The following is a 27,154-nucleotide window of genomic DNA, read 5'->3' on the forward strand; positions in this document are numbered from 1 at the left end:
TCAGTACATTCCTAGCTTCATCTTTGACTGTCAGGGAAGTGCATGTAAGAAGAGTTACTGAACTTAAACTTGCTTCCACTGCTTTTGTAGGATGCTAAAAAAAAAAAAAAAGCAATTCCTTACATGGCCAGTTGGCCAAGGCATGCATTATTTCTATCAACAGCTGATAGGTATTGACTAAATCCATAGCCTTTCAGACAAATCGTTGAAATCCTTCGTTTCTCTGTGGACTTTTAGTTTTGCTCAACCAATTGCAAATGCAGCTTTCTGCATGTGAGTTACCATGTTGAAGCTAAATTACTGATCAAATACTGTCCCGACAAATAAATTCTAGGCTGGTGTTTGGAGATTTTGTAAAGCTGGATTCTTGGTTACTTGTACTTAAAAGAAAGTTTTGCATACCAGGCTGTGAGAGTGTGACAGGGGGCAAACTCAAGGCCAGAACCCAAAGTGCCCCACCCACCTGCCTAGGGCAGTCTGCCCTGACTCGTCTGCCATGACTTGATTGTTAACTTGATTTATTAAGTGGGAGGCTGCCCATTACTTGCCCTGATGCCAGGGGGCACTATCCACATCTCTGAACTTTTCCTATACTGTGGCCCATGCCTCGCAGATGGCATCCTGATTATAATTGCTCCACAGCATAAGACTGGAGCAAACTTGGTCCATAATTGGGCTCCATTCATTCTGACATTCACTTCACCCCCTCCCCACACAAGAGGCCTCTTGGACTCCGCCCCCTTTCACAGAGGCCTCTGACATATCGCTCATTACTGGACCACACTCTACTGCCCTTGCTCCTCTTGAGCAGCTCCTCTTGGGCCATCAGGCTTTGCTACCTGCACACTGGCCCTACCATGCAGTCCTTCAGTTCCCAGGAGTTCCCCTACCCTACGTGGCCCAGCCTTGTGCCAAACCCTGGGCTGATTCTGCCCCAGGCCCCTCACCGGGCAACTGCTCTCATGTTCACACTTCTGGGGCTGGCCCATGTACTGTCCTTCAAGCTGCTTTTGCAGCCCTATGCAGTATGCCTCTGGTGCAGTCCTTCAAACCACTCTCACAGCCCTAGTCTGCACCCCAACACAGTCAGTCCTTCAGGCGCCCCTTATAGCACCCTACTCTGAGCGGGTCCTCATACTACACTCCACAAGCTACCCCTTCTGGGGTCTCTGGGATCTCACATCCCTGCTGGGCTCAGGTTTCTCACTGCTAACGCACCTGGCCCGCCTTGCTACTCCTGCTTACACTGTTACTCACCAGATGGTGGGAGCTGGGGTTAAGGCACCCCTACCTGCCTTCCACCAAGGAGGTTCATGGTCCTGGCTATTCTTGGGGGCTTCCCCACCACCAGGAGCCCCACCAGGCCTCTCTACCCTAGCAGGGTACAGTTTTAGATCATGCCCAGGATCAGGAGCCTCCAAACCATGGCTCCTGCTCTTACTTCCAGGATGCAAGCAGCCACCTGCTGGCCTTGCCTGGCTGGCCTATGTTTGAAAATGGCCACACTCTTCAGGCACCTACCAGTTGCCTGCCTCAGCCCTTAAAGTGGCAAGCACCTGAAGGTGTGCTACCACAGCGAGCCTGATATTGAAGTGCTGAAGTACCACCATTACTGAACACTTTTGTAGTACTTAGGCACTTACTTGCTCTTAAGCTGTCAACTTTTTGTCCATGGTGGCTTGGGCCTGACTGTATAACTCTTAAGAGATTCTGTAGACATCTTCCAAAACCCTGATCAAGAAGGGATTTCTTTAGGAGAGCATTCACCAGAATGCAGTCAAATGAGTATAATAGTGTTATGAGGCAGTAATACTAAAATTTCAAAATGGTTATACTGGGAGTGAATTTTTGATTGCGTTTTTAATAGCTGTCATACTTACAGTTTTTAAATGTGATACTTTCTGGGTGATGCAGTAATTAGACGGTAATGAGCAGTGACTCAGGAAAGCATTTGATCCAAGCAACTAGCCTCTGTCTTCTTGGGTTATTGAATGTGAGCCCTCTGGTCTACTTTAGAGCTAGGACTCTCTTCTCTCTTTGTCCAAATCAATGCTAAAATTCATTTACTTTTGATTCAATAGTAAAAGTTTTATTAAACTCAATTCCTCCTTTCTTACCCAGCAGTGAATAGAGTCAGGTGAATGTGTGAGGTATAAGGTGAAAACTAAGAGGGGGCTGGATGATGGATAACAAGGAAGTGAAAGGAGCAACTAAAGAAATGTGCATATGTTTGAGTTTCTCGTATCAGTCTTTACTATGCAGGCTGTGTGGGCGGTATGTACTTTTCTACCTCTGATACTTGAAAAGAGTAGTCAAAGTTGGAACAAGTTGCTTAACTAAATAGCAACAAGCTGTAAAATGAGATAGTGTGCATTCCAGAGTTCAGAGGGAACTTCAGAAATGAAGCATTTGAAGGCTTGAATTTTAAAGGTATTAAGGTGTCTACTAGCATTTACAAAAAGGATCTAACTTCCAAAGAAATACCAAATGTAGATCAAACAGGGGAAAGTGCTTAAGGTGAATAGTATGCTTTCACTCAAAATGTTGAAGTCTTTGTAATTTGCAAATTCATGCAGGAAACATACAGTAAATATGGCTAGCTCAGATTTTCAAAGAAATCCAAAGGTTTCAGATGCTTATAACCAGAGATCTGGGTTTTACATTTGGTGTGGAAAAACATGGATTTTCTCTTTTAAAGGAAAACATGCAGGAAACTTCAGGTTTCCCCTTGCAAGCTGGAAGATTCTCAGCCTGCAAGGGGCTGCTTGGGGCTGGGGGTTGTTGTGGGCAGGAGGCAAGATTTCTCTGAATCCTATCTCTGCCCTTCAGTGTATATACAGTTCCCCCACAGCTTGGTATCACCTGCAGACTTGCGGAGGGTGCACTCCATCCCATCTTCCAGGCCACTGATGAAGATACAGAACAAACCAGTCTCCAGACTGACCCCTGGGGCACTTCACTTTTATACAGGGTGCCAACTAGACTTCAAGTAATTGATTACTACCCCGATGATCAAGCCAGGTTTCTATCCACCATATAGTCTCTTCATCCAGCTCATAGTTCCTTAGCTTGCCTTAGAGAATTTTGTTTGAGATATTATCAGAAGTCGTGCTAAAGTCAAGGTATATCTCATCCACCACTTTCCCTATATCCACAGAGCCAGGTATCTCGTCTGAGAAGGCAATTGGCTGGGATGATCTAGTTTGGCTTTTGATGATCTAGTTGGGGCTGGTCCTGCTTTGAGCAGAGGGCTGAACTAGATCAGAGGTTCCCAACCAAGAGGCCATGGCCCAGTACAGGGCCATGGTAGGTTGGCTGCTGGGTCATGGCACGAGCCCCCTGCTCTAACCCCTGTCTGTCTGCCTGAGCACAAAGCTTCCAGGGTCACAGCTGAGCTTCTGGGGTTAAGGCTGGGCAATGGGAAAGCCCTGGGAGGGAAGTAGCCGGCTCCATGTGCCCTGTCCTGCTCCTGCCGGGCTGTGGCTAAAAAAAAAAAGTTTGGGAACCACTGGACTAGATGACCTCATGAGGTCCCTTTCAACCCTAACTTTCTATGATTTTATGATTCAGCCAGGTTGATCAGGCATGACTTACCCTTGGTGGGTACGTCCAGGCATGCATGGATGTTTGGTTCCCCAGGGACAAGTAGTGGTGGTGTACTTTATGCCGCTGCTACCTGTCCCCGGGGAATGCCTGTGCCATGTGCACTTTGGTACACAGCAAGTTGCCCCGGTTGGGGTAGGGGAGGTTGGGGACAGCACTGTGCGCTTGATGAATCCATACTATCTGTTCCTAACTACCTTCTCTTTCAAGTGCTTAGAAATGCATGTTCTTGAGGACATGTTCCCTGATTTTTTCAGGGACTGAGTGGAGGCTGACTGGTCTTTAGATCCCTGGATCCTTCTTTCCTTTCTTAAAGATGGGCACTACATTTGCCCTTTTCCAATCATCCAGGATCTCTCCCAATTGCCATGAGTTTTCAACGATAATAACTAGTGGTTCCGCAGTCACATTGGCCAACTCCCTCAGCAACCTCGGGTGCATCCCATCTGGTGGTATGGACTTGTACATGTCCTTCTTTTCTGAATAGTTCCTAACTTGTTTGTCCATCGCTGTAGCTACTCACCTCTCTGTCACTGTAGCTACTCACCTCCTCCCAAAACTGTGCTGCCCAGTGTAGTAGTCTGGGAATTGACCTTGCCTGTGAAGACTGAGGTGAAAAAGCATTGAGTACTGCATCCTTTTACGCATGGTCTCTCACTAGGTTGCCTCCCCCATTTAGTAAGGAACCCATACTTTCCCTGACCTTTCTCTTGTTGCTGAAGTTAAGAGGAAGTCATCTGCTCCATCTTTCTGTATGGGTCATGTCTTCTTTTGCTAGCACATTAGGGTAAGTATAGCTCAGGAAGAGACCACTGAAATGTCTTCCTCCTTGTACAGGAACAGAATTGTTACATTTAGTCGCACCTCTGCAAACCCACTGAAGGCAACAGTGTTCACTCGGGTGTTGCTGAGGGCTAAAAGTGTCTTGTAGAATCTCTGTGACCTTTGGGAATGTGGTAAAAGGAAATTCCGCAGGTTTAAACCTGATACTTCAGTGTTGTAGGATATGGTTTCTGTTGTGTAAAGAATGTTTTACACAGAATGGTATTTAACCTTTGCTCTAATATTCAACTAGAGAGATGAGTCTTCAGGTTTCTTTCCAAGCAAACTTAACTGAGTTATTAAATGCCTGGGTGCAGAATATAGAAAAATACAAACCCATCCTTTCCATGTTCATTTTGTGGGGTTTTTATTAATTTTTTTTCATTTAAGATTTGTTTTGATTATAAAGAATTCTAGGCCCTCTTTTTTTTTTTTTTTTTCCTTCCTGGAAAAATTAAAAATAAATTGTCCTTTGTGAGGCAGTTCTGAACCATGGAGAATGAAAAGCAGAGGCTCTGTGGGCCTTAGGTTAATGAAAAGAATTCAGAATGAAATTGAAGAGAGCTGGATCCTGTGGCGGCACAGTAAGGGGTGCTACTACACAGAACCACCTGCCTCACTGCGCCAGGCCCAAAACCATCCTTTGGGAGTCTCCCCTGGGAGCCTACAGCCAGCCGTCCCCCTTCCTGGAGAACACCCACAAGCCTGGGGTAATGTTGCCACCACCTGGGCACTGGTCTCTACTAGGGCCCTATGTAGCCCAGGGTGCACAGTCCCTGCAAACCTTGGGGGGGCTTTGCCTGCAGTAATATCTCAGAGTGCTTTTTTCAGCCTGAAGCATTCAGAGGTAGCACCAGAGGAAAATAAAAAGCCAAGCCCAACTTAGCTGGCCCAGCAAAGGGAGCAAAAAAAAGGCCTCCCTCTCCTCTCAGGAATTCACAGCCAGGCACACAATAACCCGATACCTTTATTGATCGGAGGGGGGAGGGGGTAGAACAAAGGAGTCAGAATACACTTTGAGCAAATGTAATCAGTCAGGGTCTTACACAGTTTTGGACATAATAGTCCTTTTAAAACACATTTGCCTAGACATAAATCTTAACTCCTGGCTAATTTCCAAGTTTTTACTTACAGGTATTCATTCAGGCAGCAGCCTGGAGGTACTTTGCTTGTGGCTTTTCAAAATGCCCACCAGAGGAAGAGCAAGCTCCCCACTCCCCTCAGGAATTTATCTGGCTAGGTCAGCTGGTCAACCAGCCTGAACCAAATAGCAAGCAAGGGAAAGCAAGAGGGGTACTTCTGGGCTGACAGAAGGGAGGGGCAGAGAGAGGGAGATTTCTTCACAGATCCTAGCCCCTGCTCTATTGTGGAGGCCTACTAGGAAACTTTAAACAATTTATATTACTTCTTTGTGTTTTGGTTTCCTTAAGGATAAAGTAGGGATAAGGATACTTGTCTTGTTTGTAACGCTTTGAGGTCAGTGGATGATGAGTTCTGTGTAAGATGATGTTTTCTTCTATCTGGCTATTCCCTGTTTCTATCAAAAGTTTGAGCAGTTGTAAGAAAAATGAAAATACATGCATGACTTAAGATCCAATTACTTATTTTTCTTTAATGTATTACATTTAATTTACCTTACATTTTTACTGCTCTCAGATTTACCTGATTTTTTTTGGCCAAAATTTTCAGATGTAGGTTTTTAAGGTTTGACACCTAAATGCACTAGAACAGGTTTCCTGAGGTTCTGACCTTCCATTGTACACAGGGAACATGTGGAGCTTGACTTCGCTGAAACTGAATCATTTTCTCTTTGGTGGCCAGCTATGGGTTTGTTTGGTCTCACTGTGAAACTTTTGTCCTGTTTAAATGCCAAACAATATCAGTATAACAGTTGTTGTTTTTTATTCCCTTTGTCTTAGTTCGGAGTGGTGGGATAACATCTTAACTTATGTGATGTTTTGTATATTTTTGCCTCTTTCAGAAATACCTGGATGAAGCTACAGGCAGCATTTTAACTGTACTTTTGCTGATGTGTCTTTTCCTAGGTGGATTAAGTTTGAAGAAAAAGTGGAAGAAGGTGGAGAAAGATGGAGTAAACCCCATGTTGCTACATTGTCCTTGCACAGCTTGTTTGAACTGAGGACATGTATAGAGAAGGGATCTATCATACTGGATATGGAGGCCTCAACTCTCCCTCAGGTGGTGGGTAAGTAAGCTTTGTGGGATGTGCGTTTTTCATCATGGCCTTGTTAATGGTTCCCAGTCAAAGTGAGCAAATAAATGTTGTTGGTTTTCGTCAAAATACAAAAGCTTACTTTTACCACAAGCTTTCTGACATGAGACCTGGACTGGATGGGCCAGAAAATGCAAAGGCTGTGTGGACTGACCTAGCTTTAAGGCATTTTGAAAGGAGAGGAAGATTTGCTGCTTGGGAGCAATTTTGATTGAACAGTTACATCTGTCTACTCCTATAGGAGTGTAACAAGTGGGTGTCCCAGGGCTGGTCAAATCATTGGCCCTCCCACTTGTCTTGGGGCTAACTGCCTGCCTATCTCGCTTGCCATGCCTTGATGATACTGATTGGAAGATGATAACCAGGCGGGAGGATTTACTTGCCCTGTTGCCAGTGGCTTAAGTACACGGCTCCAACCTTGCCTATACTGTGTCCCATGCCTCACAGATGGCATCCATATCTCTCCAGTGCTTCACATTGGATCCCACTCCCATGCCCTCACACTGGGACCCTCACTCCAGTGCCACACGTCTGGACGCTCACTCCTGTGCCCTCACACTGGAGCTTGCAGTCCCCATGCCCTCACACTGGGACTCTTGATCCTTGTGCCCTTACACTGGTATTTAAAATCACATACTCAGGGTTCCCAGCCCCTACCCACTCAGGGTTCCCAGCCCCTACCTTTTCCCCAGGCCCTGTGCCCAGTTCAGGACTATCTTGGTCCCCTTGTGCCCCATTATGGGCCTCAATCCCCATATGCCCCACACTGGACGGCTCAATATCCCTACGCTCATCCCTGTCTGATGCTGGGCCTTAATCCCTTTATCCCTTTGACCCAAGAGCTTCACACATAGCTCCCCACTAAGGTCTCACCCCCCTGGAGCCTCACATCTGGCTCCTTAATGCATTTGGGACTTGCAGTGAGCCTGGAAGCTGCCACAGGTCCCTTTCTGACTTGGGCCCTGCCTCAGGATTCATTGTGAACCTGGGATCCTGCCTTGTTCTTTGGGCTGTGCTCCCCTAGCCTTTCCCCTCCATGGGGTCACCCATGCTCTGTTAGAAGTAGTTAAAGTGTTAATGGTTTTGCTGCACTTATACTGCTACTGAAGTGGGCAGACAACCATGTTATCAGAAAATGTTTTATTAGTGTAATTTAATATCATTATAGTTATTACATCTGTCCACATCCAAAGTCTTTCACCTCTAACATGCAACCTGCTCAGTCTGGTTGTTGCTGAAAGTCATTGCCATCTAATGTCTGTTCGTAGCCAGTGTAGAATGAGATGCTGTTGTAAGTCTGTTTTTTATTAAACAGGCACACCATAGGAATGGCTACTAGCTTGCTTTGGGAAGGCATCTCTTTTGGCATCCCCATCTGGATGTGTGTAGGAGTGAAAAAGAATGGGAGACTATCTGTCATCTTCTTTAAAGAGGTAGTTACTCCCAGTTGGGGTTCAGGCACAGCAGAGTTATATCACTAGCTTGCATTGCTGTTATCTCTGCTATCACTTTTCTGTGGATTCAGCGGAGCTTCAAACTCCACCAATGTCAAACCTATGCTTTTCATGGAAACTGACTTAGGATTTTCAAAAGTTCTAAGTATTGGCCTGACTGCTTTAGCTGGCTTGACTGGTAGTTCACTTTTGACAAGAGTAAGGCACTGGCCAATTCTTCCCTGAATTAGAACCTTTTTCTCCCCTATTTCCCCTGCCTCTGACACACTTCCTCATTATCTTCTATTGGTTCTCTTTAGTGGATTTATTCTACATGTTTTCAGAACTACAATAATAATTTCAGGTCAGGATCAGGCATGAGTTGGGTCCCCAGATAGCATGACTTTGATTTAAAAGTGAGATTTTAAAACATTATAATGTGTGTATGTGTGGATTTACCTGTTGTTTTTTTAATCTATAGGATTTATGAATTTTCTGTAACCATAGGAATTGTTTCCTTCCCTGTTCTGGATGGCAGAGAGCACACTTTTTTTGTGCTCCACAGATGGTAACTTATATTCATAATGCAGAAAAAAAATAAATTTAAAACTCATAGCAGCTGACCATAATAATAAATAATTATTTATTTAACTATGACACAAAATGCAAAAAAAAAGTATGTATTTACACATCTTTAAAGGTCAGTTGTCTTTGAAGTTAGAAAATTGCTACAGGCTGTAGCCATCTGACTCATTAACAAGATTAATTACTGTGAGTACATTTCCCTAGTGCTCCATGTACCTTGCTGGTACCATGTCACTTTTCAGGAAATCTTAATCTTTAGAGTTAGGCTACTTTTTCAAGCACCTCAAAATTTATAATCTACTGAGACAGGTTTGCCCTTCAAGACTACAAAAATTGGAATTTAGTGTTGGGTGAGAATAAGGGGAAGAGATACCATGAATATGTTTTCAATATTAAATAAAATCAAAATATTGTGACCAGCTTAGTAGTTGGTCTATAAAAGGTAAAAAGCTCTTGAAATGGGAGAACTTTATGATCATTTCACTAAACCCTATTCTACTTTTTAAAAACACGTTCAATATTTGAAAAAAATGTTTATAGATTCTATTAGAACTACAATGACTTTAGAAGGTGGGAAACACTTTACTGGAAGAGATTTAACTGAAAAAGTCCATTCATTTTCAGAGTCCCAAAGAAATCTCACTTTTCTTTAAAAATCTGCTAACCACAAGAGAGAAAAAGCAGGATGTAGGAGGACTGAAGCTGAAGAAAGATGAGAGAAGGGAAACAAGGACATACTAAGGAAAAAGAAATACACTTTTAGCATCTGAACCATGGGTAGGGGGAAGAGCAGAATTCATTTCAGTGACAGTCATGCTTACCTTGTGCTAGCTTACACATATAGGTTCTGTGGTGACTGACTTCTTAAAGAATTTAAGATAACTAGTTAGATATTCATTTGGAACCTATTGGCTTGTGTGCATGTTTATGCTGTTTTTGACCTGCTGCTCACAAACAGGGAAGAATTGACGGGGAACGTAGTAGTGTATGGCAGCTTGGGTGGCCATGACCACAAGATGATTGAGTTCAGGATCCTGAGGAAAGGAAGGAAAGAAAGCAGAGTATGGACCCTGGACTTCGAAAAGGAGACTTTGACTAACTTGGGGAAGTTGTGGGCAGGATCCCACAACTGGGAGGCCAGTCTGATGGGGAGAGGAGTCCAAGAGAGTTGGCTATACTTTAAGGAAATATCACTGAGGGTATAGGAACAAACCAGCCCAATGTCCAGGAAGACTAGCAAGTATGGCAGGAGACCAGCTTGGCTTATCAGGGAACTCTTCAGTAAGCTAAAACACAAAAAGGAAGTTTATTAGAAGTGTAAACTTGGACAGACAACTAGGGAGGAGTATAAAAGTATTGCTCAGGCATGCAGGGATGAAATCATAGAACATTAGGATTGGAAGGGACCTCAGGAGGTCATCTAGTCCAACCCCTGCTCAAAGCAGGGCCATCCCCAACTAGATAATTCCAGCCGAAGCTTCGTCTAGCCGGGTCTTAGAAAGCTGAAAGGATGGAGATTCCACCCCCTCTCTAGGTAATTTGTTCCAGTACTTTACCACCCTCCTAATGAGAGAGTTGTTTTTCTAATATCCAACCTAAACCTCCCTTGCTGCAACTTGAGACCATTGCTCCTTATTCTGTCAGTCAGGAAGGCCAGGAAGTCCAGCGCACAGCTGGAACTGCAACTAGCAAGGGACATGAAGGGTAATGAGAAGGGTTTCTACAAGTATGTCAGCAACAGGAGGAGGATCAGGAAAAGTATGGGTCCTTTATTAAATGTGAGAGGCAACTCAGTGACAGATGATGCTGAAAAAGCTGAAGCATGTAATGCCTTTTTCACCTCAGTCTCACAGGCAAGTTCAGCTCCCAGTCTACTGCACCAGGCAGCACAGTTTGGAGAAGGTGAGCAGCCAACGGTGGCTAAAGAACAGGTTAGGCCAGAGATGGTAACCCCCAGCATGTGTGCCATAGTGTGGCATGCAAAGGCATTTTGCTTGGCACCCGTGCCTTGGGGCAGACTGTGGGGGAGCTATGAGAGGCCCAGTCCTTGTTGTGGCAGTGCAATCCTAGCCCCTTCTCCACCATGTGCCTCAAGGCATGTGTGCACTTGTTGCTAGCAACGAGCTGGGCTAGGGCTTTGTGGACCCCAGTGCAGCTGCTTGCAGCTTCCCCACCACTTGCTCCATGGTGGGTGGCTAGGTCCCACCTAGAACCCAGGCTAGCTGTGGTAGGCAGCTGGGAGGCTGTAAGCAGCTACAGCAGGGTCCATGGAGCCCTGGCCAAGCTCATTGCTGGTGGGTGGATGGTGGGAAGGGGCCACAGCCACAATGCCACAACAAGGATTGGACCTCTCATTGCTCCCCTGCCATTCACCCCTGGCACACCAACACTCTACAAATCAAAATTGCAAGTGTTTTTTGTACTCTACCCAAAAACTCTTCAGTAAAGCTGGATACGTACAAGTCCATGGGGCCAGATGGCGTGCACCTGAGGCTGCTGAACGAGGTGGCCAATGTGATTGTAGAACCTCTGGTCATTATCTTTGAAAACTCATGGCAACTGGGAGAGGTCCTGGACAATTGGAAAAAAGCAAATGTAGTGCCTGTCTTTAAGAAAGGGAAGGAGGAACTACAGGCCAGTCAGCCTCACCTCAGTCCCTGGAAAAATCATGGAGCATGTCGTCAAGGAATCCATTTTTAAGCACTTGGAAGAGAAGGTGATTAGGAACAATCAGCATGGATTTACCAAGGGCAAGTCATGCCTGCCCAACCTGATTACCTTCTGTGATGAGATGACTGGCTTTGTGGATGTGAGGGGACCAGCGAATGTAATATATGTTGACTTTAGCAAGGCTTTTGGTATAGTCTTCCACAACATGCTGGCAATCAAGCTAAGGCAGTAGAGGTTGGGTGAATGGAGTGTAAGGTGGATAGAAAATAGGCTGGATTATTGGGCTCAGAGTGTAGTAGTCCATGGCTCAATGTCTAGTTGGCAGTCAGTATCAAGTGAAGTGTCCCAGGGTTTGGTCCTGGGGCTGGTTTTGTTCAATATTTTCATCAGTGATCTGGAAAAGGGGATAGAGTGCACCCTCAGCAAGTTTGCAGGTGATGCCAAGCTGGGGGGAGTAGTAGATACACTGGAGGGTGGGGCTAGGATTCAGATCTTGACAGATTGGGAGACTGGGCCAAAAGCAATCTCCTGGTGTTCAATAAGGACAAATAAAGTCCTGCACTTAGGATGGAACATTCCAGTGCACCGGTATAGGCTGGAGACCGACTAGCTAAGCATCAGCTCTGCAGAAAAAGACCTGGGGGTTATAGTGGACAATAAACTCAGTATGAGCCAACAATGTGCCCTTGTTGCACAGAAGGCTAACAGCATACTGGGCTGCATTAGTAGGAACGTTGTCAGGAGATCAAGGGAAGTTACTGTTCCCCTGTATTTCACACTAGTGAGGCCATATCTTGAGTATTGTGCCCAGTTTTGAGCCCCCACTACAGAATGGTTGTGGACAAATTGGAAAGAGTCCAGTGGAGGACAGTGAAAATGGCTAGGGGACATGGTCATGTGACTTCTGAGGAGAAGTTGAGGGAATTGGGTTTATTTGGTCTGGAGAAGACAAGACTGAGGGGGGATTTAATAGCAGTCTTCAACTGCCTGAAGGGTGGTTCCAAAGGGGACAGAGCTAGACTGTTCTGAGTGGTGGCAGATGACAGAACAAGGAGCAATAGTTTCATGTTGCAGGCGATGCCAAGCTGGGGTGCTAAAGGTGGTGTGTATGGGCACTTGGTAGGATGGGGCCATGAGCACCATGAGCCACCTGAACTCTGGAAACTCAACAAAGGAGAAGTGCTGGCCATCCAGAGCAAGCATCTTCCCAATGGTCTGGGTGACTTTGCTCCCCTTGGGAATGCACCCCTTTTGTCTTTGCCTTTCCCCCACTGGTCAAGGGTGGCCTGCCTCTGCTTTGGGAGGATGGGGGCTTTGGATGAAGAGGGGGGCTTCTTTTTGGGCATGCTCCCACTGGTGCCAGGCTGAGGAGGAACAAGGGCAAGAGATGCTGCTTCCTGAGATGTAGCAGCATCTCTGTGGTGGTGAAATGTTTCTTGCCCTTGCCCCAGCTGATCTGCTTTCGGCGGTGATGGCAGGTAGCATACTTGGGATCATCTGCTACCTCAAAATGATCCTACACTACACTACCCACTTGCTTCTAGGTTGTGGGTGAGGATCCTGCATTTTCCTCCTCCTCAGCAGGCAGAGGCGCAACAAAAGGAGGAGCTGAGCCACCTGCCCCCACAACCTCCTCCAAAGTACCTTCTGGAAGAGACCTGCCTTTAGGGGAACTTCAAGGGGTGTGGAAAGAGGGTGTGTCTATGTTTGGCTGGGTGGTGGGGGAGGATCTTGCAGCTCTCTCTCTGCCCCCTCTCCCTCCCCAGCCAGAAGACCTAGCACCTGCCTTTCCAGCATGCTTCATAATACTTGGTGTGCTGCAAAATGTATATGTATCTTTAATATATGCTGTGCTTTTCTGAAGTGCACAGTGATGACACTGTCAGGGACAACATGGAATAAATGAGAGACTAGTTAGCTACTATTTGCTACCAAGAGACTAAATGGCAAGCTCACAACAGAGACAGCTCACAAAAGGCACTGTCCTGCATGTCTGCCTTCTGAATCTCCAAATCTTTTCTGAATCGACTTGGAGGCTTCCAAATTGATTTGGACCTTTTAACAGGTCTCCCAATTTGATTCAGATTTGGAGATTCGGTCGCTGAATCAGGCCGAATCTTCTCCGAATCAAATCAGCTGCTGAAGCTTTGCATAGCCCTAGTTATTAGGAACTGACTTCTTGGCTTATGGAGTTAGCAAAAGTGATACACATCCTGCTTTCAGTTTCCCTTAATTTTTTTTTTAATCGTTAGCATAAGTGAAAGTTAGTGAGAGACAAGTAAGAGTTGTCCTCTTCATTTCATGAGTAATACAGTAATGTAGAATAAAGATTCTCAGTAACTGTGGCTATGGATATGGACAGACTTACAAACTATACTGAGTTAAAATGGGAGGAAAGGGAACTCGCTGTGCATCAGTTATTTTGTGAGAACCGTTCCATGTGTTTGCATCTATGCCATGGTATATAGAAACCATAGCTACATTTCAAAACCAAAAAGGAATAAAACCTCAGAATAAATGTAAGACATTTAGTCTAAAAGAAACATTCAAACAATTTTGCTCTTTGTGATTGGTTTTTCTTCCTCCCTGACCCCTTCTTATTTCTTTGTAACAGAGATGATTGTTGACAATCAGATTGAGACGGGACTTTTGAAACTGGATATGAAGGACAAGGTTACCTACACGCTGCTGAGGAAGCATCGGCACCAGACTAAGAAATCCAACCTGCGCTCGCTGGCTGACATCGGGAAGACCGTCTCCAGTGCAAGTAGGATGTTTACCAACCCTGATAATGGTAATGCAGAGGCCAGTTGGCTATAGCCTTCCCTTTCAAAGTAATCCACGCCAAAACTAACTCTGCTGCCATCATATCATCATGCTTTTTCTAACCCACCAATAACGTAGCAGGCCCTATTGAAAATGCTTCAGTTATGGGCTCTGAAGGCTGCTTTTGCCATGGCACATTGCTCTAACCATATCTTCACTGGACTAGTTGCATGAACCCAAGGGGATACAGCACAAGGAGTCAGAGTAAGGGAAGGCTCTGAGTGAAACATACATGGGTATAATTCCAGATGGTATGTGAGTGGTGATGGGTGTTCAACATTGGCACATGCATGTAAAAGAATGCCTGAGAACTTAAAGGCTAAGTATCTGAAGTTTCTTTGTTAAATAGAAATACAGACACTGCTTTTATGCATATTAAATTATTTACAGAAGGGATATGTGTTCCTTCAAAGTCAGATCAAATATAATTATGTGGTAGTAAAAGCCACCACATTTTTTATTATGCTACAATCACTGTCCAGTGTGGGTAAAGCTGATTTCCATGTTGCTTCATTCATCCTAAAAAGAAACATCATCCTACAAAATCCTCTGAAGGCCAGATTCTGTTTCATCCATTAGGTGTCTTAGTCCACTTATGTGCTCAAGTACGATCCTATTCCATCCTGCTCGAGTCCCTGAAAACCAGTTAATGCAAAAAGTGAGTGGGTGCTCCTTCTCCTCTTCCTTGCTGCTTTTTGGTGACTCTGTCTTAAGGATCACATGATGAGTTAAAAGGTAGATGCATTAATGGATCTTTAGGACTTGAACAGGGTGAAACAGAATTGCATTTAGGTGCCTCAGTTGATTTAGATACCCAGTAGGTGCAATAGAGTCTGGCCCTGAATGTATAAACATAAATGTGTTTGTGTGTGTATGCATTTGTATAGCTCTATTTTCACATATACTTGGAGGTGTCAGCAGTGACTCCATAGTTACTAAGAGTATTGCGTTTCAAGATTTGCTCTTATCAAAGAAGCCCTATTAGAAAACAGTACCCACAAATAACATTTTAAGGTAATTAGATAGCATGTTATGGCTTTAGATTTTGCAAACCAACACACGGTGTTGTATGAAAAACATCTAAAAGTTCATTTTTTTTAAAAAGCAAGCAACCAAGGGCACATGATCCAAACATTACTGCACTAAGATTAGCTGATGCAGTGTGCCTCAAAGCACATCCTAGCTTCTCTTACTGTCATTTTTTGTTACTTAAGTAATGTTTTTTTCTTTCTTACTGTTCTTCTGTTTTCAGGTCAGGTATATGTATGTGTGCATGCATGCATGCGTGTGTGTGTGTGTGTGAATGGAATATTTATTGCTTACAATAATACCAATGCCTTGGCATTGTATTGTCCTGATGATGCCATAGTAACGCTACATTCAAACAAGTTTAAGTGAATTGTGGCCACTATGTGTGTAGAAACCCTTGTGATTATTTGGTATTACTGCATATAATGGTATTATGACTAGGGCTGCAGGTGACAGTATAGATACCCATTATATACAGAATGTGTATCCTTCTATAAAGGTCTTAAGATTTTTTTTTCTTGTTGCCTCCCCCAACATTTGGAATGGTCTCTCTTTTCTTCTGCACCAGCTTCTCATTTGGTTCTTCTCCCTTACTTCAGCCTTTCAAAGATGACATACCAAGCAAAAACAACTGAAAATACAAGATTTTGAGAGCAAACCACCAGCAGCTCGGCTGGTATGCTGCACACTGTTGGTATCTCTCTGTTTCAGACTGTAAGCCTGTGGTGTTCTCTTTTGTGTACTGGAAAAGGTTGAGTTTTCTTGCTGGCACTCACTTAAAAGCAAAGCAAAATGAAGCAAAATTACTAAAATTTTGGGAGCTGGCATCAGCAAGACAGAAAATACCTTTATTCTTTTGTAAAGCTTATTTGTTGTGGCTAAAGACAACCTTGCTAAAAAGGCAGTAGGGTCCACTGGCTGCATTGGACTACAACTTGAGAGACTTGGAATCTCTTCTTGGCTTTGGCAGTCTGAGGTGTAACCAGCTATTTTTGTGCCCTGGGCAGAGATGCCAAAGAATGGTGGAGGTATGTGCTGAACTGCTGCTGCCAACGACAGACAAGCTGTCCTAGTTACTACTGATGGCACTAGTTTGCTGAGTGACCTGGGACAAGTACCTTTGGGGGTTTTTTTTCTGATTCCCATTCCCCATCTGTAAGATAGGGTAATGGTTGTTTACATAGTGTTACAAATATTAAGATGCATTGCTTTGAGATATAAAGATGAAAAAGCTGCATACAATTTAAGGGTTTTAATGTTAGTTCTTGCTGTTATTTATTATTAATACTTAAATTACAAAGAGTAATTCATATCTCTTTTTGGATGAGAGAGTACCTTCCTTCCTGGATTTAACTGGGTGCCATGAGTGTCTGAAGGCATAATTTGCCCTTTAAATGAATAGAAATGTAACGAGACTAGTGTGAGTGCACCCATCTGTCTTTATGCCTAACACCAATAATAAAAGCACCATGGATGCAAGGTGTTAGTGAATGTCCAGAGAGATCTCTACTAGCTAAATGTTTCCTTTCAGTGGAGACGTTTTGTCTGTATGTTTCTTGGCACTTCCATACAATATTACTGCTGTGGCAGAGGTTAATGAGGATAGCCACAGCAGTTCCTCATTGCATGAGGTTTGTGCATTGCCTGTTTTGCACCTCTCTTTAATAGGTTTGTAGGGTGGTTTTAGTTAGACAGCAGCTAACTGTTCTGCCTGCAGAAGTTCACTGCTGCTATCCAAATGGCTAACCTCTCTTCCACTCCAAATGCAATTATTAGATGCTCATTAAAGATTATTAATAAATCAGCATATTTTGAGGCTTAACTACATTACATAAGATATTGCACATCTGTTTAAACCTCAAAAATGTTAAGTAACTTACTGAAGCTTATTGTGCCATATCAATTTTTCAGAAGGCCTTGGAAGCCATGTTTTCACATGTTGTTTTACTGTCCTATTAGACTGTGATGTTAAAAGCATGTTCTTTAGTAAACATACTTTCTACAAGGTGACTGATGTCAGTTGTCCATCTGCCACGGATTTCCAATCTGTTTTGGAGACTTAAAGTGGAAAAAGGCCACAATAAATTTGTCTAACTCAGTGCATGTCAGTAACTTCGAGGAGAAAAATACACTTTTCAGGATCAATGTGTGTCTGAATAAAGGCAAATTGGCGCTGAATACCACTGCTTACTTCCACCTCTCGTAATATGTCCTCTAGGCAAAATGGAAGTACATTGTGACCGTAGAGTTTTAGGACTGCAATTACTGATACACACTGCAACGTGACTGTTGCTGGGCCACTGTAGATAGCAACATGCTCCCTGTAGCCTGAGGCAAAAGTACCACAGCAACTCCTGGCCCCTTTCCTGGCCATTAGCAGTAGGCTGAACAGGGTTTAGAACAGCATATATAGTTTGTGGTTCTGGTGCTCCCCGCCCCCTCCTTCTCTCCAGCAAGTGCTAATGCATGAAGTTTCTAGTCCCTTAGGGCGTTGGCATATGTTGCCTGCATAATGCCAAAAATCTGTGGACTGTTGTAATGTCATAAATTTAGGGCAGTTACAGGTGAAGGCTTCATGTCATTTCATACCTACATTACTGTGATTTGCCACTAGAGGACTGGCAAGAGCACAGAGCTCTGGTGAAGCAGCCTCTGGCTGAAACAGTTGCAGCTGCTCCATGCTGAGCTCAGGGCCACCAGGTGTTTCAGGGCAGAGCAGCAGGGGCTTCCATGGAGCTCTCTGGTCTTGCTGAATTTGAGCTTCCCACAGTGAGACCATATGGCTGGGGGAAGCAAGCTCCCCTGGCTCCATGGTCTTTCTGCAGTTAAGTTCAGAGCAGTTGCTTTCTGCAGGGTGGGGAGTGGGAACTTTTGGAGGGGAGGGAGGGGTAGAGCACCTGGGATCTGTGCATCCTGGGATGCTGGAGGAATGGAAGTTAAATGTTTTGACTCCCTTGACCATTCAAACAGTACAAAACAATAACCTGGAACAGCATGGGCAAAATGTTTGGTAGATACTTCTCCTTTTGTGTGGCTTATCATTAGAACATTTAGAGAGTACTTAGGGCAGTTTAACACCCATTAACTAATGACTGCTCTCATTTTAAGTGCCTTTATGTCAGTTTTAAGGTAACCTGTGCCAAGGCTCTTACCCCCTCAACCTGTCATTCCAGATTAAGAAGGTTCTGTTGTCTGTCTTTGATACTGTCTCCCTGGTGCTTTCATGCATCTTCTGAGAAGTTATTCATAGCACACTCTTCTTTTTTTGGGAGAGTTCTTAAATGCATGCTCAAATCCATCCCTATTCAGGAAAGCACTTAAGTGAATGCCTTAATGTTTTTTCTGAATATAGATCTTTCCCTGAATTTCTGCCTAGTTCATCAGTCCACAGTGGTTCTTTCACTCAGTAGCAGAGTAGAGATTCTGGGTCATTTGATAGCCAGTGGGCATGTCTGTACAAGACGCTTACTGAAGAATAGACTAATTCATAGATTCATAGATGTTAGGGTTGGAAGGGACCTCAACAGGTCATTGAGTCAGACTACCTGCCTAGGCAGGAAAGAGTGCTGGGGTCAGCTGACCCCAGCCAGATGCCTATCCAGTCTTCTTTTAAAGACCCCCAAGGTAGGGGAGAGCACCACCTCCCTTGAAAGCCCATTCCAAATTTTGGCCACCCTTACCATGAAGAAGTTTTTCCTGATATCTAGCCAAAATCTGCTCTCTGTCAGTTTGTGACCATTGTTCCTTGTTACCGCAAGAGGCGCCCTAATGAACAGAGCATCTCCCATCCCTTGCTGCATCCCCCTAATGAATGAGCTCCACAGTAAATGTCTCGTGTTTACATGTGCAGGGTCAGTAAGCTGGAGTAAACTAATTAACTCTGCAGCAGAATAGTACTTGTAAATACAAATACTATCCTGCTGTGGAATTTTGTACTCTGCAGCAGCGTATGTGTAGATGCTGACACAGCTGGTTGGGGCATGAGAATGCCTGCTGGCTCACCCTGTACTCATACCCCAGTTAGTATCTCTGCAGTACATTGAGCCAGGTTGAAGTACCCCTGGGCTGGCAGGCTGATCCCATTCCCCCCTTCCCCTGGTCCCCTGCCAGCCAAGGCTTCTCTGACCTGGCTTAACATGCTGGGCGCATGTGTAAATGCAGCGCCTGGGAGCAGTAAAGTGTCAGAGTTTATTGCATTATATTAATATGCACATGTACACACAACCAGTTGGAACTTGTCTGCGTCTTTATTAAGAGCGAGCCCCTTTTCCTCTGTGTGCAGCTGTAATTCTTCAGAATTGTTCATCTAGGTTTCTGACTATGTTCTGCCATGCTTAAAATACTAATAGGCTTCAGCTTACGACTTTATTAAAAGCTTGTTCATCAAAAACAGTTTAAAAACATTATCTCTGTTCACACAACCTATATGCTAAACTACTTAATGGCAGAGGAGTGGTTTATAGCATGTTTGCTGTGAGTGTAAGGAATGCATCAACAATTGTTATGCTTCCAGGCCCAGCTCCTAAAAAAAAATGTGGGTGTCTAATACCTTTTTCAGTGCCTTAAAATCAGTGAGATTTAAGTGTGTGAATTATGTGTCTGTTGTATGGGGGACTGGGAAGAGACAGCTAGCTTTCAGATTACTTATGATGTGCCTGTTGCATGGATGATAGTAGTTTGCAAGCAGAGATGTTAAAATAACCACCATGATTGCAGCACTTGGAAAGTGTTGAAGATGACAGCAAAGTGACTTGATACCAACAATGGAAAACTTGCTTCTCTTTCTATGTTTTATTTTACACTGCAATATGGCTTTATTTCGTATGGTGTTTTTCATACAACCTGTCTCTCAAGTCCCTTAAAAAAAATAAAACACCAGGGACAGTTAAGTAAGAGTATCACAGGGGAAGAGAAAGAAAAGGAAGAAAAAAGAGGTGTTCAAGTGTAATTTGAACAAACCAGGAGAATTTATCAGCTGCTCTACTACAAAATAGAGAAAGTTCCTATGGCACTAATTGGTGCATCTATACAGGTATGAATAATGGCCTGGATTGTCAGTGTTGACTCTTTAAAAAAAGTGGCTCAATTGTTTTCAAAGATATTGGTCACCTGCAGCTTCCATTGGTTCCACTAGGGAGCCTGGTCAGCTCAACACCTCTGGAATTCAGGCTGCCTCCTGCTTAGATGCCTAAACCTGGTTTTAGAGGCCTAACTCTTTAGGTTAGCAGGTTTGAAAATGTTGGTCTCATTGTGTGGATTGACCTGCAAGGTGCAGAGCTGTTGGGTGAACTTAAGAAAAGGGAATTTGTGCTTCTGGTGGGAAACTGCCCTAAAAGCTGTTGTTTTGAACTCTGTATAAGTAACAATGCACATTTTCAAACTTTGTTTCCTAACTCACCTGCTTGTGCAATTCCTTTAGTTTTTTTCTTTTTACTTCTTAACTTTGCTTTCTTCCTTTACCTTGCTGCTGCTATTGGCTCCTGCTCTGTTTTCTGCTTGCCACGCTTCTAAAGCACGCAGCCCACTTGAGAGTTCAGTGCCCTGCCTAGCAACCCGCACCTTGGATGATGAAATTCAAGTTCAGCGCAGCCCAAGCATGGGATGGCTAAGTAAGTCAACGTTTTGGGGCAATTTAGTGCAACATGGGGCAGTTTAGTGCTCCTGACTATTCATTGCCATGTTAATCACCAGAGAGTTTGTGGCTCCTCTCTTTATAGAATAGCTGCAATACTCTCCATCCACACTTCTCCTAGCTGCTTCCTACTGCATGTTCTACGCTTGTTTTCCAAAGGTCCCTTCTTCTCATGGTGAAAATGGTAGTTCAGTTACTGTTTCCATCAACTTGAAGAGAACAGTGAAGTTTGGAAGATCAACAGGATTGTCCTGTTCCTTTTCTCCCAAAGTTGTCATCACCAGGGATCTGGGTTTTCCATTCGTGATGGAAAAATGTAGTAAAACATGGATGTTCTCATTTTAAGGAGAAAAACCTGAATTTCCTCTTTTTAAGGAAAAGAAGTTAAGACAGGATCTCCCTTTTAACCTAGAAAAATACAGATTTTGCATTTTGAAGGAGAAACAGGTGGATTTTTCACTTTGGCAAAGAGCTCTCTGCAGGCTTGCAGAGTTCTACCCGGCAAGGGCCAATGGGGAGCAGGAGGAGGGTGGTCAGGCCAAGGGGCACCATGTGCCTAGTCACATATGCACATGGCCACCAGGCAGCCTGAAGAGGAGTTCCTGCAGCTTCTGCAAGTAAGTTGGGTGAGGGTGGGGAGGGAAGGCAGAAGATTGAGGCCCCCATAGGGAGGGAGGGAGGGGGTTGGGCAGGGCTGGGGCTGCTGCCCAGCCTGGGCAGTGCATGGGGCTTGGGGCCTAGGGCTATGTGTGGCCACAGGGCCTGGGTGGGGAGTGGGACAGCTGCAGGCAGCTTGTCTGGGTGGTGGCCGGGGTGGGGCTGGATCCCCAAATTTGTGCACAGAACAGGGGCAGGGGTGGGTTGCCTGCTGCAGGCTCGGGCTCCCTGCCCTGCTGCCCTCCCCCAGGGCCTCTGTGGTCCAGCCGGCAGGACCCAGCATGGCAGGACAGAGCGGGTTGGGGAAGCTCAATTCTGCCACTGCAAGCCCTATGCTGCCATGGCGAGGTGCGCTCTGGCTGCCCGGCAGCAGCATAGGTGGCGGTGTGGAGGTGTGCCCCTCACTGCTGCTGGGTGAGCAGGGGTTACATGGCCATGGCAGCGTGGGGCTCATGGCAGCAGGGGCAGGGGGCTGGGGTTAGGCAGTGACGGGCACCAGCAGGGCTGGGGGGCTGTGGCTTGGAAGTGAAGGGCAATGGCATGGATAGGACACCAGCATATCAGGGCTGTTCAGCACCACAAAGTGGTGGGAGTTGGGGGGACAGCTGCAGCTGGACCCATGTTCTGGTGACCAAAGGGTGCAGGGAGAGCTCTGATTTTCCAAAATAACAATCCCAAAATAAAATGCCAAAATGTATGGGTATTTAAAATTTATTTTACTATAGTGATTGAGGCCCTGGAAGGCTTCCAAATTGCTTTAAAATTGTAAACATATCAATAAAACATTGAGAGGGAGGGAGGGAGGGAGAGAGAGAGATGGATGTTTGGGGTTTTTTAAATCAGAGAATTTGCTGTGTTTAAACAGAGAAAACCAGGATCCGTGGTCATCACCATTTTAATATTTGAATTGTATCCCAGCTACTTGAATGTTGCCTTTTTTTCTCTCTCTTTACTGTTTTTTCTCTGTCTGAGACAGCGTTGCTTGGCTTTCAGGCACTTTGCCTATGCTATACACATTTCGCTAGCAAGGCATGACTTGGTAAAATGGTGTTGATTCAGGCCTGTAATACTGTCCGCTATAGATTTTGAAGGGCTATGTTTTGAAGGGTTGTAAAGCACCCTCAGTGTCTTCTGTATTTTGTGTCCCAAGCTTCAAAATAGCAGTGGGGGTGTTTTAACTAAAGCTTGTTCAACGAGCTTTAGTTAAAGCACCCCCCTTGCTATTTTGAAGCACGAAGACACTGAATACATGTGATGTTGAGGCTTTTGGAGCGTGCTGATTAGTATGCTTCAGCAGACTCAACTAATTGAGTTTGCTCTGATGCATTCTTATTAGACTGCATCAGAGCAAGTGTTTGGCAGTTGTGTAGGTGCCCTTAGAGGCTTGGCTGGGTAAACATTTTTCTGCTAACACTTTTTTCTGCCAATAAAAATGCTTATTTGGGTCATTTTAAACTATTACAAATTCATATCTGTTTTTTCAAGTCATTTCAGTTGAAAAGACTTGAAAAAATAAAGGTATAATTTTGACATTTTTAAAGTATCAAATTTCTATTTGAAATAGTTCAAAAGCAGAAATATATTTCCAGTTTTATATTTTTAAAAAGTATAGGAAAGGTCATAAATGATATTTTGGGACAAACAGAATGCTTGACCTGAAATAATTGGGTGGGAAAAAGAGAAGGGCTGTCAGTAAACCAAAACCAAGCAGTCATTCCCACAACTCTAACTGCTACACTGTTGCTTAGTAAGGATGTCATGTGTTACTATGTTTATTTACCTGGGCAGTTTTTGCTTCAACTGACTACCTGCTAAGTGGGACTCTGTATTTTTATAGTATGTAGGTTTTCCTTAACATAATGATGTTTTTAATCCTATTGGAGCTGCTTGGAGCTCTGTCTCATGCATGCTTGAGAGTTGGGGGGAATAAGTGAGGGGAGGGGGCTTAAGGTGGTTTCCCTAGCTCCCTATACGCAGAGCAGGAATGGATGTGCAAGGGTTGTGCATCTCAGAGGTTCTCCTAGGAGTGCTGTGGAAGTAATATAGATATACCCTTAGTGATTTAAGGCTAGGTTCACTTTAGTGGGAGTGGGGAAGAGAAAATTTGATCCAGTACCTGCCTGAACTACCAAGACTAGGTGTGTTTGGATGGAGAGATGTGCTCCTACTTTCTGCTGCCTCTTTAGGGTTTCTGTTGAGGTGTAGGGTGGGAAATTTGTCAGTGGAGGATCTGGAGGGGAGACTGGCACCTTGCCTAGCTGCCATGGTTATGCCACCTCCTTGATAGCCCTGCTTATTTTGGAGGGTTGGGACTGGTCCAGACCAGTTGTACAACACTAAGTCAGGGAGCTGTTGCAGGGGCATTGGGTGCATGAAACAGTTACCTGTTTTGCCTCTCCTTACAGAAGTTTGTGTCCATGCAGCAGCAGCATTTGACAATCCATACTAGCTGCATCTTGTAGTTGCCACGTTCTGGAACTCTGAAAGCATCAGTCTGGCTGTAGTGTTCCATTACTCAGGAGCTGTTAGATACGTTTTAAATGCAAGACTGTATGGAATGGGAGTTACAAGTGTTAGAGATGCGATGCATGCAGGTGGCTTCTCATCTACATTGGAATAGACCAGGGGTAGGCAATTATTTTGGGTGGAGGGCCACTTGATGAGTTTTGGTGAGCTGTCAAGGGTCGCATGGGTAGCCCCGCCCCTTGTTGCCATTTTGGGACTGGACGTTCTGCCCCCGTCCACTGACCTTTGCCACTGGAAGTCCCTCCCCTTGTACAACTTACCAGGTAGTGAGGGGTTGTGACCCCTCTAACATCCTGCCCCAGCAGTGGGGTTTAAGGGGCATCAGACCTCCCCCAGAACTTTCCCCCATACCTAGGCCAGCTGGTCCCAAAAGGAGGAGGCTCTGCTGCCACTTCTGCTGACCACTGCCAACCCAATTGGGCTCACCCCATCCCCAGCAGCACCTGGTAGGCTGGCTTCAGCTGCATGCTGCTCTGGATGGGACAGACCCGGCCGGGTCTGCACCAGCCAGCAGAAGTGGTGGTGGAGCTGTGTGCTGCTCAGGACTGACTAGCGCTGGTAGGGGGAAAATGCAGCTGAGCCTCTGCTGCTCCGGCTGGGCTCATCCAGTCCTGAGCAGCACATGGGTTTGCTGCACCTCTCCTCCCTGGTGCTGACTGGGTCGGAGCTGCAGCCCAGCTGCTGCTTCTCCTCCCCAGTGCCGGCCCAGCCCGATTCTGCATGGCCTGAGCAGCATGGCATGGCATGGGGAAAGCCTGCCCAGCAGCTGTTTTCCTGGGCTTACCTGCAGGGCAGGGCCCTTTCCAGTCCTGTGCTGCAAAGCAGAACGCAGCCCAGACAGTCCTTCCCATCACCGGCACTGCAGGTGCTGGCCCAGCCCCCCCACCCCTCGCAAGCTGCAAACGTGGCCTGAGCCAGTGGTGGGGCAAGGCCAGCTGGGGCAGGCTGAGGTCAGGGTTGGTTGCCTTGCAACCCGAACCCAAGGAAACAGCCTGAGGTGCTGCAGCCAGTGGCTGGTGCCACCGGAGGCTTTTAGAGAGGCAGTCGCCATTACGTGCATTTTGAAGGGGCTCCATGGGCTGGAGGGAAGTGCTTGGCAGGCCAGATGTGGCCCGCGGGCCGTATTTTGCCCACCCCTGGAACAGACCGTTGGACACTATGGACAGAGCTTGATCTGAACTAAATACCTTATTCTGGAGGTTGCTATCAAGGCTTATACAACATCTTGGGCTACTGTTGTGTGCTGATGTGAAACTAGGGAAAAAGTATTGCAAACTTGAGGTGTTTCTGTGTTAGCTGGAAAGTTGGCCTTATAGAGTAGAAGACCCAGGTCTATACCCTGACAGCTATATTCAGACAGCCTTGTGAGGAGCTCCCTGTTTTCCAAGCACTACATATATTTTGATAGGCTCCAATACTTAGATTTGCTGTGCAAAATGAGTCTGATGTGGACAATCTGAAGGTATAAGAATAGCAAGTGAAATCAGTGCATCTTATGCCAAGTGAAGTCAGAATGAACAACTGCATTTGGTAGAGGGTGACATTTCATTGTTAAGGAGCCAGAAAAGTACACCTGCACTAAGGCTGAATTTTGCCCCCCAGCACTCAAATCTCATTGGGAGGCAATAGAGGAATTGTGATTTTTTTGGGAAAGAGAGGCAGGAGTTCCACTTTTGCCCTCATAATTTTCAACCCGTCACTCCAAAATTTCTAAAAGTTAGAAGTGATTAATTCTTGAAGCTGTTGCTAAATGTAATGAGGGAGGACTCCTGGCTTAGTTTCCTGCAGTGTTTTAAAAACATAGGGATTTGGGGCTAGATCTTTCTTCTGATAGCAGCCATTTATGATGGGAATGAGACAGTAGACTTTGGGAACTGTGTACCCGTCAAATCATTTTGTACGAGGCAGAGTGACATGATAGTCAAATCAAGTAAAGAGGTGTTTAAAACAACATTTAAAGGAACAGTTAAAGGAAAAACAATAAACAGTAAAAACAAAGGTTCACACTTGTGCTATACAGTAAGTGGCAGCTTTATTTGTCCCTCATTTTACTGTTGGAAATCTTGGCTGCTGTTTAATGGTGAGGTTTGCCAACTGATGATTGAATTGCTTGCATAATTTTTTGTTGGAAAGTGAGCGCTTTCCTGCTTGAAATAAAAATGTCAAGGTTAAAGGCAGTCTGTTTTTCCTTGTGGTCTGGCTGGTCTCTGGCTGGAGTAAATCACTGTAGTTTTGCAAGTGGTTACACTCTAGTTGGGACGGAGATGCTTGTCGCGCTGCATGGGGCTACTTCTTAGAAGCCAATTTTGGTGCAGAATCTGGCTGCCTTTTTAGGCATCAGATCCTTCTGTGTTGAATTCAAGTGGAAGTTTTGCCACCTATTGAAATAAGAGCAAGATTGCAGAGCCTTTTTTGAGCACTTTCACTAGGCTAGTGCCTCAGTAGTTATGCTGCCCCCAACTCTAGATGTCAGAAAACCACAGTTGGCATCAGTCATGTCTCTTGAGCCAAAGCAGTCTCACTATGAGATAGAATCGCACCCAAGAAAAACAGATTGCATAAGTTAGTCCACCAACAATGCCATCTTTATGCCAGTGAAGTTAACAGAAAAGGGAGCTATACCATCAGCAAGTAGCTTCTCTCTCAAACTACACACACAGCATAACTCTTCCAAATACTTTAAATGCTTTAAAGGAGCACTTGTAAAGTTTTTAGGGTTTTTTTCTCCAAAGTTTTCTTGAAGCCACTCAAGTAGATGCCTCTCTAATTATGTGGCCAGTTTCTCACGTAGCATTTCCCATCTATACCCTGGCCTTCATTAATGCTGACCTCATGAAGGAACACCTTGAGAAGCTGGATAACTTCAAGTCAGCTGGCCCTGACAATCTACGCCCCAGGGTACTCAAGACGCTGGCGAGCGTCATAGCCCAGCCCCTGGCATGGATCTTTGAAAACTCCTGGTGCTCTGGTGAAGTGTCTTGTGTGTGGATGACCTCTACCTGACTCAAGAAGTCTATGGGCCAACGAGAGGCAAAGCGCTGCTCGACCTGGTACTGGCTACGTGGCACGACCTAATCGGTGACCTAGTGATCGATGGGAAGCTGGGTGACAGCGACCACGAGCTGATCACCTTCACCA

General features: G+C 45.1%; 1 protein-coding gene across 2 annotated transcripts in view; it reads left to right on the forward strand.

Moving 5' to 3' along the window:
* SLC4A4 (solute carrier family 4 member 4) overlaps nucleotides 1-27,154 on the forward strand; it is a 270,292-nt gene that overhangs the window by 105,482 nt on the left and 137,656 nt on the right. The window contains exons 4-5 of one of the 2 annotated variants that reach the window (XM_019534275.1): nucleotides 6,471-6,631; nucleotides 13,961-14,140. In XM_019534275.1, the coding sequence (XP_019389820.1) occupies nucleotides 6,471-6,631; nucleotides 13,961-14,140 (341 nt within the window). The remainder of the gene's footprint in view (nucleotides 1-6,470; nucleotides 6,632-13,960; nucleotides 14,141-27,154) is intronic. The other variant, XM_019534276.1, reaches the window with a different exon arrangement.

This window comes from Crocodylus porosus, unplaced genomic scaffold (assembly GCF_001723895.1).
Source record: "Crocodylus porosus isolate Cpor-Errol unplaced genomic scaffold, CroPor_comp1, whole genome shotgun sequence".
Lineage (NCBI taxonomy): Eukaryota > Metazoa > Chordata > Crocodylia > Crocodylidae > Crocodylus > Crocodylus porosus.